The sequence below is a fragment of the Aquarana catesbeiana genome, linkage group LG04 (genome assembly GCF_042186555.1).
Source record: "Aquarana catesbeiana isolate 2022-GZ linkage group LG04, ASM4218655v1, whole genome shotgun sequence".
Classification (NCBI taxonomy): domain Eukaryota; kingdom Metazoa; phylum Chordata; class Amphibia; order Anura; family Ranidae; genus Aquarana; species Aquarana catesbeiana.
The window spans coordinates 443,395,241-443,407,688 of record NC_133327.1 but is presented as its reverse complement, the minus strand read 5'-3'; the positions used below and the strand labels follow the sequence as shown (position 1 = coordinate 443,407,688).

At 46.4% G+C, this 12,448-nt stretch overlaps 1 protein-coding gene across 7 annotated transcripts in view; it reads right to left on the bottom strand.

Annotated features, from left to right (window-relative positions):
* The window catches only part of MAP3K4 (mitogen-activated protein kinase kinase kinase 4), a 257,666-nt gene extending 254,975 nt beyond the window's left edge, over positions 1-2,691 (bottom strand). For all 7 annotated transcript variants that reach the window (XM_073627458.1, XM_073627459.1, XM_073627463.1 and 4 more), the window contains exon 1: positions 2,442-2,691. In XM_073627458.1, the coding sequence (XP_073483559.1) occupies positions 2,442-2,446 (5 nt within the window). In that variant the 5' untranslated portion in view covers positions 2,447-2,691. The remainder of the gene's footprint in view (positions 1-2,441) is intronic.
* Positions 2,692-12,448: the final 9,757 nt, after the last annotated feature.

Genomic DNA, 12,448 nt, shown 5'->3' with positions numbered 1-12,448 from the left:
ACACACACTATACAAGAAGCCTGCAATGCACACACACTATACAAGAAGCCTGCGGGGCGCACACACACACACATTATATACAAGAAGCCTGCGGTGCGCGCGTGCACACACACACACACACACTACAAGAAGCCTGTGGTACACACACTATACAAGAAGCCTGCGGTGCGCGCGCGCACACACACACACACACACACACATTATATACAAGAAGCCTGCGGTGCGCACACACACACTACCAGAAGCCTGCGGTGCGCATGCACACATTATATACAAGAAGCCTGTGGTACACACACACACACACACACACACACACACTACAAGAAGCCTGTGGTACACACACTATACAAGAAGCCTGTGGTGCGCACGTACACATTATATACAAGAAGCCTGCGGTGCGCACACACACACACTATACAAGAAGCCTGCAGTGCACACACACACACACACACACACACACACACACACACACACACACTATACAAGAAGCCTGCAATGCACACACACTATACAAGAAGCCTGCGGTGCGCGCACACACACACACACATTATATACAAGAAGCCTGCAGTGCGCGCGTGCACACACACTACAAGAAGCCTGTGGTACACACACTATACAAGAAGCCTGCGGTGCGTGCGCGCACACACATACACATTATATACAAGAAGCCTGCGGTGCGCGCGCACACCATACAAGAAGCCTGTGGTACACACACTATACAAGAAGCCTGCGGTGCGCACACACACACACTATATACAAGAAGCCTGCGGTGCGCACACACACACACACTATATACAAGAAGCCTGCGGTGCGCACACACACACTATATACAAGAAGCCTGCGGTGCGAGCACACACACTATATACAAGAAGCCTGCGGTGCGCGCACACACACACACACACACACACACACACACTATATACAAGAAGCCTGCGGTGCGCACACACACACACACTATATACAAGAAGCCTGCGGTGCGCACACACACACACTATATACAAGAAGCCTGCGGTGCGCACACACACTATATACAAGAAGCCTGCGGTGCGCACACACACTATATACAAGAAGCCTGCGGTGCGCACACACACACACACACACACACATTATATACAAGAAGCCTGCGGTGCGCACACACACATTATATACAAGAAGCCTGCGGTGCGCACACACACACACATTATATACAAGAAGCCTGCGGTGCGCACACGCATTATATACAAGAAGCCTGTGGTGCGCACGCACACACATTATATACAAGAAGCCTGCGGTGCGCACACGCACACATTATATACAAGAAGCCTGCGGTGCGCGCACACACACACACACACACACACACACTATATACAAGAAGCCTGTGGTACACACACACACACACTATATACAAGAAGCCTGCGGTACGCACACATTATATACAAGAAGCCTGCGGTGTGCGCGCACACACACAATATACAAGAAGCCTGCGGTGCGCACACACACACACACACACAATATACAAGAAGCCTGCGGTGCGCACACACACACACAATATACAAGAAGCCTGCGGTGCGCACACACACACACAATATACAAGAAGCCTGCGGTGCGCACACACACACACAATATACAAGAAGCCTGCGGTGCGCGCACACACACACAATATACAAGAAGCCTGCGGTGCGCGCACACACACACAATATACAAGAAGCCTGCGGTGCGCGCACACACACACAATATACAAGAAGCCTGCGGTGCGCGCACACACACACAATATACAAGAAGCCTGCGGTGCGCGCACACACACAATATACAAGAAGCCTGCGGTGCGCGCACACACAATATACAAGAAGCCTGCGGTGCGCGCACACACACACAATATACAAGAAGCCTGCGGTGCGCGCACACACACACAATATACAAGAAGCCTGCGGTGCGTGCGCGCGCACACACACACACACACTATACAAGAAGCCTGCGGTGCGCGCACACACACACACACATTATATACAAGAAGCCTGCGGTGCGCACGCACACGCACACACACACACACACACACACACATTATATACAAGAAGCCTGCGGTGCACACACACACATTATATACAAGAAGCCTGTGGTACACAAACTAAATATGAAGCCTGTGATATATACACACACACACACACAATAAAATAAACCTGTGGTGTGTACACACAAATAAAGGACACTGGGGAGGATGGGGAAGTTGCCCTGCTCACACACAGTACTGCACATAGAGAAGGTATTGGTGCAGCCAGGAATGTATCCAGCACAGCAGACAAGGAGGGAAACGTCCAATCAGGATGGGGTGCAGAGGAGCCTCCAAAGCTTGGAGGGTGGGGGGTACTACGCCCAGCCGATGACCTAGGTACACCCTCATTGCATGTACAAAGCACCAGGAACATGACAACTGCAGCGGCCAACCATGTTTCCAAATCACTTACCTCATAGGAACAGAATGGAGGGTCACGTCTCTTTAATTACAGCGTCCCCAAGGGCTCCATGGCATTGCCTTCCACATGCATGGTGCACAATACTGCACGGGCACCCCGAGCCTGGAAAGTTGGTGTGCAGGCACCGCCGTGTCTGGGATTTTTCTCCTTTGGTTACAAGACTGAAGCGACAAGTACCGAGCGGATCACTATTTGCCAGGAAGGGAGCCGGATCCTCCCGCGCAGGCGCTCTCGTCGTTCACACGGATAGGATCACTATTTGGCAGCTGTAGAAGGGGAGGCACTGGAACAGGCAGGGGTTTTGCATGTGGAGGAGGGAGGGCAGGGACGGGGCCGTTGTTGGCCACTCTCAATAACAAGCAGTGAAGTCCGGAGACAATAAAGGTGACGGAAGAAGTCGCCGCTTAGTCAGGCCTGGATGTAAGTGACTGTGAGTGGTGCACAGAGGGCTCGGCTGAGGACATGTTGCCCTCGTGTGTCTCTTGTTGTCACTGTGTACAGGATGGCTGTAGTGACGTCAGCTTCAAATCTCTGCCTTTTCACATGGCCCGGCATTATATTAGTCATACGGCGGGTGTACCTACCTCAGGAAACTTACCACCCGTCAAATACTGCTTCTGTGGATGGCGCTCTGCAGCAGCCGCTTTCAACCTTTTGTTTTGTTTTTTTTTTTTTTAGCAAGCTCGTCCTTTAAAACCATGCACAAATCTAAAAGTTCTATTCAACTAAAAAGCAAATATTTCTGATAATGCAGTTTACTAATTGTTAGGTGTGGTGGCTGCATTTGTTTTCTTTCCTTTTTTTTTTTAGGCCTCATGCTCCCCGGACGGGTTCTTCCTCCCCTGGACACCTTTGCTCTATGGGAAGCTGTGTTTGTGCAAACACAGTTTGTCACTTGGGAATTCATTCAGGGGATTACAGACCCCACAAGAACCCCCTTAGACCCTTTTTCACAGAGGGACACTTTTCAGGTGGTTTGGCCTGGAAAGCGCCTCTCAAGCCACCCCAGTGTAAAATTCCGAGTGCTTTCACACTAGAGCGGTGCCTCTAAAACTATCGGCGCTTTACCGCTAACGCCCGCACCACCCCAGTGTGAAAGGGGTCTTAATCAAATAATAACAAAACCACCTAAAATAGAACAGGAAAGGATTTTTTTTTTTTATAATAAAACATGTTATACTTACCTGCCCTGTGTAATGGTATTGAACAGAGGGGCCCCAATCTTCTCTTTTCTCGGGGGCCCCTCCCCCTTGCCGAGTGCCCCCATAGCAAGCTGCTTGCTGTGGGGGCAGTCGTGAGTGCTCGCTCCTGAGCCAACTCTTTGCGTCCATAAGACACACAGAGGACAGCTCAGCCCTGCTTCCACCTCAGTGTCTGTGATTGACAGCAGCGGGAGCCAATGGCTCCTGCATCTCAGCCAATCAGGAGGAAACGACCAGATGTTCTGCAGAAAACTCCAACTCAGTAAAATCTCCAATCACGTCACTTCCAGTGACTCTCCAGCAGCAATAATTAGGAGATTTCAATGAGTTGGCTGTTTTCACAGAACATCAGGTAAGGAGGAAAAAAGTTGTCCCCGCCACCATGTTAGTTAGTTACTAATGAGTGGACTAACAATGTCCACCCATTATATTGTGTACCTTAGTGTATACCCTGCCGGTGTTCTGTGAAAACTTTCCAATTATTGCTACTGGGGAGTCACTGGAAGTGACGTGTTTAGAGATTTTGGTGAGTTGGAAGTGACGTGGTTGGAGATTTTGGCAGAACACCTGGAGAGCCTCAGGTCTCGTGCACACCACTGGATCAAGAGCTTAGGTAAGTATTAGGGGGGGGGGGGGGTTGTATCTTCGTGCATAGAATGCATGAAGGTAAAAAAACTCAGCCTTTACAGTCACTTTAATTAAATGAAACAACAAGAGACAACTACCTTGGAAAATATTAGGCCACGTTCTGTCATTAACCCTTTTGCTGCGAGAGCCTTTTTTGCAGGCCTGAAGATTACAAAAAAAAAACATATATTTTCTAAAAGCAGACATCCTAGAGAATGAAATGGTGGAAGTTCCAATTTTTTTAGGTTACTTATTATTACCGCAAAGGCAAAATTTCAGTAAACATACTAAAGTAAATTTTAGGGCAAACAAATGCAATAAACTACCCAAATTTTTGATAAAATATAAAAGATGAGGTTGCACCGAGTAAATAGATACTCAACATGTCAAACTTTAAATTTGCATGTGCCTGTGAAATGGCAACAAACTTAAGTACCCTATATTTTCTATAGGTGATGCTTCAAAAAGCCCCCTAAAGGTCATCAGTTTAGTGTTACAGGGGAGGTCTTGTTGTAGAAATATTGCTTTTATTCCAGCGTGTGTTGCAATATGTAATGTGTATCGCAATAAACAATTTCACATGTAGGGCCCCCGACGTGTGCGTTTACATTCATACGTGCGTATATGTGGGGGAGCCTAAATTTTTTTTCGGGGGGGGGGATTTTATGTACTTGGGTGTAACTTTATTTTTTTTGCAAACCTTTTTTTGCTTAAAGTAGATATCATTTCATCTGTGCCCAGTCTTGCCACGAAGAGTTAATCCAGCTTTGTGCAATCCTCTTATCTTTCTTCAGTAAGGGCATTTTCACACTGGGGGGCGTCGGCGGTAGCTGCGCTTTATGGTAGTTTTTGCTGCGCCTTTCACCCGCTAGCGGGGTGCTTTTAACCCCTGCTAGCAGCCAAAAAAGGGCTAAAAGTGCCGCTGTCAAATCGCTTTGCGGGCACTTCGGCAGCACTGGCCATTGCTTTCAATGGCAGGGGCCTTTTAGGAGCGGTGTATTCACCGCTCCCGCAACTCCCCAAAGATGCGGCTTGCAGGACTTTTTTTCCCATCCTGCAAGCGCACCACACCAGTGTGAAAGCACTCTGGCTTTCACACTGGAGTGGCAGGGGAGGCGTTTTACAGGTGCTATTTTTAGCCCTTTAACGCCTGAAAAATGCCTCAGTGTGAAAGTAGCCTAAGATAAAAACGGACACACAGAGAAATAGGTGTCCGTTCTTCCCCCTTGCTGTGAGTGACAGGTGATTTCCTTATCTCATGCAAGAGTGTGAGAGAGGCATTCTGTGTACTTCACATCCCCTCTTCCTTTCTTCCCCAGCTCTCCGAGGATTGTCTGCTCCACACCTCAGCATGATTGGGCATGATGAAGTCATGTGGTACCTTTACTGGGTTTTGACTGGATGTTAGTAATCATGGTACATAATCCACGATACCAGCAGAAGTTCAGTGTAAGAAATATGGATGCCTGGCCAAGGGGAGTGTAGAGGTGGGCGGGGAGTCTACTGACATCACGACTCCACCCATCGAGGCCTGGACAACAGACCTGCGCAAAAAATTCGGAGTATTGCAGGGCTCCAAACAGCTAAAGGGGAAATATTTGACAGGTAAGGATACATGCAGGAGAGGCATGTATATCCTTATAGATCAGCACTATGGAAGTAATTTAGAAATGATGAGAGTGGATTTACATCCACTTTAACGTTTTTTTTTTTTCATCACACAGGGAACAAAAAGTCCCCTAATATGATTTTTAGGTGACAGGTTCTCTTTAATGAGACATGCGGGGTCTAAAAGACGCATGTCTCCTCTGGGCTCCACTGAATGTATTGCAATGTAGATCGCATTGCGATACATCCCTTCTCGGCTATGCTAGCCGGAACACTGAGAGGATGACCCGGAAGTGACATCATGCGCGCTGCTTTCCGGGTCACAGCAAAAAGGGGAGGGGAGCAGTTGTGTGTTTGCTCTTCTCTCTCCCCTCTACCCACCATGTCGGTCCCTGGCCCACAGATGGGCAAGTGAGGCCTGGAATGCATGGCAGGGGTGCCGGTACCAGGGTTGTGTAGAGGCATTTGGGTGGCAGCTCAGCTGGCCGAATGCTTCCACCCACAAGCAGGAGTTTGCCTTTCAGTTTTACACACAATCCTGGTGACTGCAGCCACCGGACTGTGTGTGAAACCCCCTGACCTGGCAGCGAAAGGGTTAAAAGCAAATGATATAAGCAAAATCTTTAAAAGAGAAGTAAAGGTTTTTTTGGGGTTTTTTTGCCCATCATACTTACCTAGGTGGATGCAGCATCGGACCGATGCTGCATCTGTGCCCTGCCGCCTCTGCACTGGGAACCGAGCCATCGAACACCACCGATGGCTCTGTTCTCACAGATCCCCGAGTGGAGAGCTGCTGACTGTCAATCAGCAGCTCTCCTCTCTGCTCCTCCAAGCTCACTGGAGTGCTGAGCTGCAGGGGGGGTGGCGTCCGTCTCAGGCTCTCAGCAGCCCACGGAGAGGCTGAGACAGGCAACAGTCCAGTCACCTGGTGGATCCAGACTTTATTGTCATGATGACGCGCGGTGCCTGGACTAATTTCAGTGACGTCAGCAGAGTGCAGATGTTAGACCGCTCTCTGCTGAAAACAGGTCACAGGAGTGCAAAATGAATTGCACTCCTGTGACCCATAGGAGAGGCCCAGCCAAACAAGCTCAGGCTTGACTTCTCCTTTATAACATATTGTTGTTGTTGTTCAGTCGTTTAGGTATGTCCAACTCTTCGTGACCTCGTGGACCATAGCACGCCAACACTGCCTCCCGGAGCTTGCTTAACTTCATGTTCATTGTTTCGTTAATGCTATCTATCCATCTTGTTTTCTTTTGTCCTCTTCTCCTTTTTCCTTCCATGTTTCCCAGCATCAGGGTCTTTTCCAATGAGTCCTCTCTTCACATTAGGTGGCTAAAGTATTTGAGTTTCAGCTTCAGGATCTGGCCTTCCAGTGAATATTCACGGTTGATTTCCTTCAAGATTGACTGATTTGAACTTCTTGCCATCCAAGGGACTTTCAGGAGTCTTCTCCATCACCATAGTTCAAAAGCATCAATTCTTCGGCATTCAGCCTTCCTTCTGGTCCAACTTTGGCAGCCATAGGTTACTACTGGGAATACCATAGCTTTGACTATATGGCACTTTGTCGGTAGAGTGATGTCTCTGCTTTTTATATTGTTGTCTAGGTTTGCCATTGCTTTCCTCCCAGGAAGCAAGCGTCTCTTAATTTCATGGCTACAGTCACCATCTGCCGTGATCTTGGAGCCTAGGAAGATAAAATCTGTCACTAATTCCATTTCTTCTCCTTCTCTTTGCCAAGGAGTGAAATGACCTGTTGCCATGATCTTAGTTTTCTTAACCACTTCTGGACCACCCACTGCACATATACTGCGGCAGGGCGGCCCAGCTGCGCGAACCAATGTACCTGTAGGTCGGTCCCTGCATGAGAGCACGCCACCCGTAATCGCGGTACAGAGAGGCAGAACAGGCAGGTCCCCATTCTGACAAGGGACAATACTGAGATCTGCTCTTCCTAGTGATCAGGAACAGCTATCTCTGTGTTGTCCCAGTAAGCCCATCCCCCACACAGTTAAAACACACCCAGGGAACACAGTTTACCCCTTGATCACCCCCTAGTGTTAACCCCTTCCCTGCCAGTGTCATTTATACAACGATCAGTGCATTTTTTAGTACTGATTACTGTAATAATGTCAGTGGTTCCCAAAAAGTGTTACTTGGGGTCAGATTTGTCCGCCGCAATGTCGCAGTCCCGCTAAAAATTGCAGATCGCTGCCAATACCAGTAAAAACAATAAAAAAAAAATAAAAGTCCATAAATCAATTTCATAGTTTGTAGACGCTATAACTTTTGCGCAAACCAATCAATATACCCTTTTTGCGTTTTTTTTTTTTTTTTTTTTTTTACCAAAAATATGTAGAAGAATATGGCGGAGTACAAAATTAACCACATCGTGTTAGCATGCTGCAACTTGCACGACTTTTTAAAGCGAAATGCTACTAATTATGTTGCCTCAGTTGGGCCTGAGGCCGGACTTCATGAACCAACAATGATGGCCCTGAAAGCTGGCCGTCCTGGCTTGCACCCATGAAGTGCGTCAAAAATATGTGGAGTATTTTGTGGGTAGGGGGGCCATTGCTATGCCAGAAAATTTTTAAATATGAGCTGAAAAAAAAAAATGATATGATAAAATCTTGAATTGGATTTACTGCTTGTGTTTCTTTTATCTGTCTCCTAGGTTATCCTACTGCACTTGTAGTGCCAAGTGGTTTTTCCATTATTAAATAAAACCCATTGTCACTGTAAACACCAACTTAATACAAAAACTGGTATTGAGCATTGAAAGAAGAAGCCACACATTGTTGAGTATAAAACATTTTACTCCGTGGACATTCACATGTGCATTGTAAAACCTTTTTTGGTAAAAAAAAATAACATCTTTGTTTTATGAATTTTTACCTTGAAATTTTTTTTTTTGGTACATAAACAGGCATGTTTCAAAACATAACATACACAACTCAGGAACTTACAAAGTTCAACATTGAAAAACTGAAGGCAATATCAGACATTATCGTGTCAAAAATGTGTTGATCTTGCCTTCATCAGATGGGGTGATGTCCCCCTGTAAAAGCCAAATTTAGAAGATGCACACAAATTGGGAGTCAAAATGGGGATTTCCCTACTGATTCCATGCCTAATGTCAACATGTGCTATCTCGCATCATGGGGGATCAATGGACGTGCTTTGAGGGTGCAGCCCCTTCCTCTCACCTACTAGAGTTGCGAGGAAGGGGTTGCACCCACAAAACGCGTACATTGATATCCCCTCATGGCAGATAGCACATGTTGACACACTGTGTGCATCTTCAAAATGTGGCTTTTAAAATGTATAAAAAGGTTATTTACATTTTCTATTAAAAAAAAAAAAAAAAAAGTTGTTATTTTTTTGGGATTTAGATTCTCCCTAATACATCAATCATATTCTTCATTCTTTGTTCAACCTCCTTGGTTTTTTCCTTTATGAGGTCTAAATCCCGACTACACCACATTATGTCCTTGATTAGCCTTTGTGCACTGTCAGTCATGAAATGAGTAGATTGTTCTTCCACAACATGCACATCACCTAAAAGAAAAAATACACTTCCATCCAGCCTTCCCTCAACCCTTCACTCAACCCAAGCTGAGGCTTCCGAGGACCAACCTGGGCCTTCCATCCTGGAAGAAGTTAAGGAGCCCAGCTGGAGCTAGGTATAGTATTTTTTAACAAATTTATTGTCCAAAAATTATTGTTGTTAACTAGATATTATTATTGATAACAATTGAATGATTTAACAAAAAGTGTTTTACATATCAATAGACAGTAGGGGCCAAAAATGATTGTGACAAGAATGAAAAATGCTGGGCTCAGAATGATAGTCTTTTCTATTTATTAACATTCAATTTGCAACAGTCATGAGCTGAAAATTGTGTGTGATTGGTGAATCAAAAACTAAAACTATGTCCCCTTTTCATACACAGGAAGACCTCAGCCAGGACGAAGCTCTGAAATGTGGCACACAGGAGGAGGCGAGGGTGTCAGCCAGGAGGTGGCGGGGGGTAAGTGTCAGCCAGGAGGTGGCCAGGCCAAGTAGGAGCCTTACCCAATCCCAGGTGCCTCTCCTCCGCCTTCCAACAAAAAGGGAAGATGTGGAGGAGGCAGCACTTGGCCTCATTAAGGAGGCTAATGCGGCCCTGAAAAGCCCCCCTGATGCTGAAGAGGCCTATGGCTGCAATGTAGCTGCCAAATTGCAGCAAATGGAGGAGGGCCAACGCGTCATCTGTGAGAAAATTATTTTTGAGGTCATTCATAAGGGGTTGAGGGGCCAAATGATTGATAACATGCACTTAGGTGCTCTCACCCATCCTCCTCCTCCTCCTGCCACAAGTCCACCTCCAGAGCCACAGCCTCCAAGGAAGGCTGCATGGAAGCGTGGAGGGAAGGCTGCAAGGAAGAAAGTGATGGCCTAGGTTCAGTCTGGTCTGACAGAAGACGCAGGCTGTGGTAGTACCACAGCCTGGGGACAGATATGTCATCTGCTCAGGGCCAGTGCTACCACTAGGCGGATTAGGCAACCGCCTAGGGCACACTGCCGCCTAGGGTGCCCAGCCACTGGCTATTTTACTCCCCCACTGTCTGTCCTCCACAGAGCCATGTCAAGCAAGACTATAAAAAGTAATTCTAAACATTGTTATAGAGATCTGGCTTTAAAAACAAAAATGATTATTCAGGAGATCACGAGAAATAATAAAGAAATACGTTTGTGAGAACTCTGTGTGAATATCAGCAGCAAAATAAATTAATTCTTCTAGCATTATAAAGAACAAAAGAATGCGCTGCATTAAAAGATCCAATAATTTTCAGCATGACGAATGTGCTATCTCCCTTACGAACGCTAGTTTTACCAGACCGAGCTCTTCCATCTCGTACTTGATTCTGAGCATGCATGATTTATGGCGCATCGGAATTGCATACAGACGATTGCATTTGGAACTTTTTCCAACCGAAAAATAGAGAACATGCTCTCAATTTTTTGCTGGCTGGAATTCCGCCAGCAAAAGTCCTATGGAGCATACACACGGTCGCATTTTCCGACCAAAAACTCTCATCTGAGTTTTGCTGGCGGCATTTCCAATCATGTGTATGGGGCATAAGTGGCATATTCCGTGCACAAAAAGACAGTTATGCCCTGTACACACGGTCGGATTTTCCGATGGAAAATGTCCGATCGGAGCGTGTTGTCGGAAATTCCGACCGTGTGTGGGCTCCATCGGACATTTTCCATCGGATTTTCCGACACACAAAGTTTGAGAGCAGGAGATAAAATTTTTCGACAACAAAATCCGTTGTCGGAAATTCCGATTGTGTGTACACAAATCCGACGGACAAAGTGCCCCGCATGCTCAGAATAAATAAAGAGATGAAAGCTATTGGCCACTGCCCCGTTTATAGTCCCGACGTACGTGTTTTACGTCACCGCGTTCAGAACGATCGGATTTTCCGACAACTTTGTGTGACCGTGTGTATGCAAGACAAGTTTGAGCCAACATCCGTCGGAAAAAATCCTAGGATTTTGTTGTCGGAATGTCCGAACAAAGTCCGACCGTGTGTACGCCCTATTATAGTGTTCCTAAAAGAGTGTAGCACAATCAAAAAAACAAACACGCACCTCAATCATGTGGTAATGTGCATACCCAGCAAATTAATAAACACAATACAATATATAAACAAACCTTTTTTAAAATAACGAATTTCAATGTGCAAACAAATGAAATGCGTAGATGTGGATCAAAAAATTATGATATATACACCTAAAAAACTGTAATATCCCAGACAGCAGGCAATTATGCTGAAAGTTTGAAAATGACTTGCTAATCTATTGCTAGACTGGTCAGGCATCACAAGTTTGTTGCACAATTACAGCAAGTCCACATTGCATGTCTCCAGATCAACTTTCTTTGCAAACATTCTGCAAGTCTGCTGCAAGTTCTGGTTCAGTTATGTTGTGCAATAGTCATCCCACCATAAGGGTCACTGTGGCTGAATTTTCATGCTGTAAAGACACACTTATGCCTTGCCTTGGTATCTTCCTTGTGCCCTGATTTGTACCTGTTGCCTGAAGACCTGAACCTGTTCCTGAAACCTGTTACCTGAGTACCTGATCCTGTCTCCCTGTCCTGATCCCTATCCTGTCCCACCTGTTACCTTGCATCCCTGCCCTGCTGTCTGATCCGTCCATCCTCTCCCTGTCCTGTGTTCCTTACCCCATCTGCTGATCTCCCGTTGATGACCCTGGCCTGGCTTATGTCTGTGATTCTGGAACTGCCCTTTGTTTATCTACTGATCCTCTGTGCATGACCCTGACCAGGCTATTGTTTATGATCCTGGTTAGGGATGAGCCGAACACCCCCCGGTTCAGTTCTCACCAGAACCTGCGAAACCGAAAATTTGCACGAACGTTAGAACCCCATTGACGTCTATGGGACTCGAACGTTCAAAATCAAAAGTGCTTATTTTAAAGGCTAATTTGCATGGTATTGTCCGAAAAAGGGTTTGGGGACCCGGGTCCTGCCCCAGGGG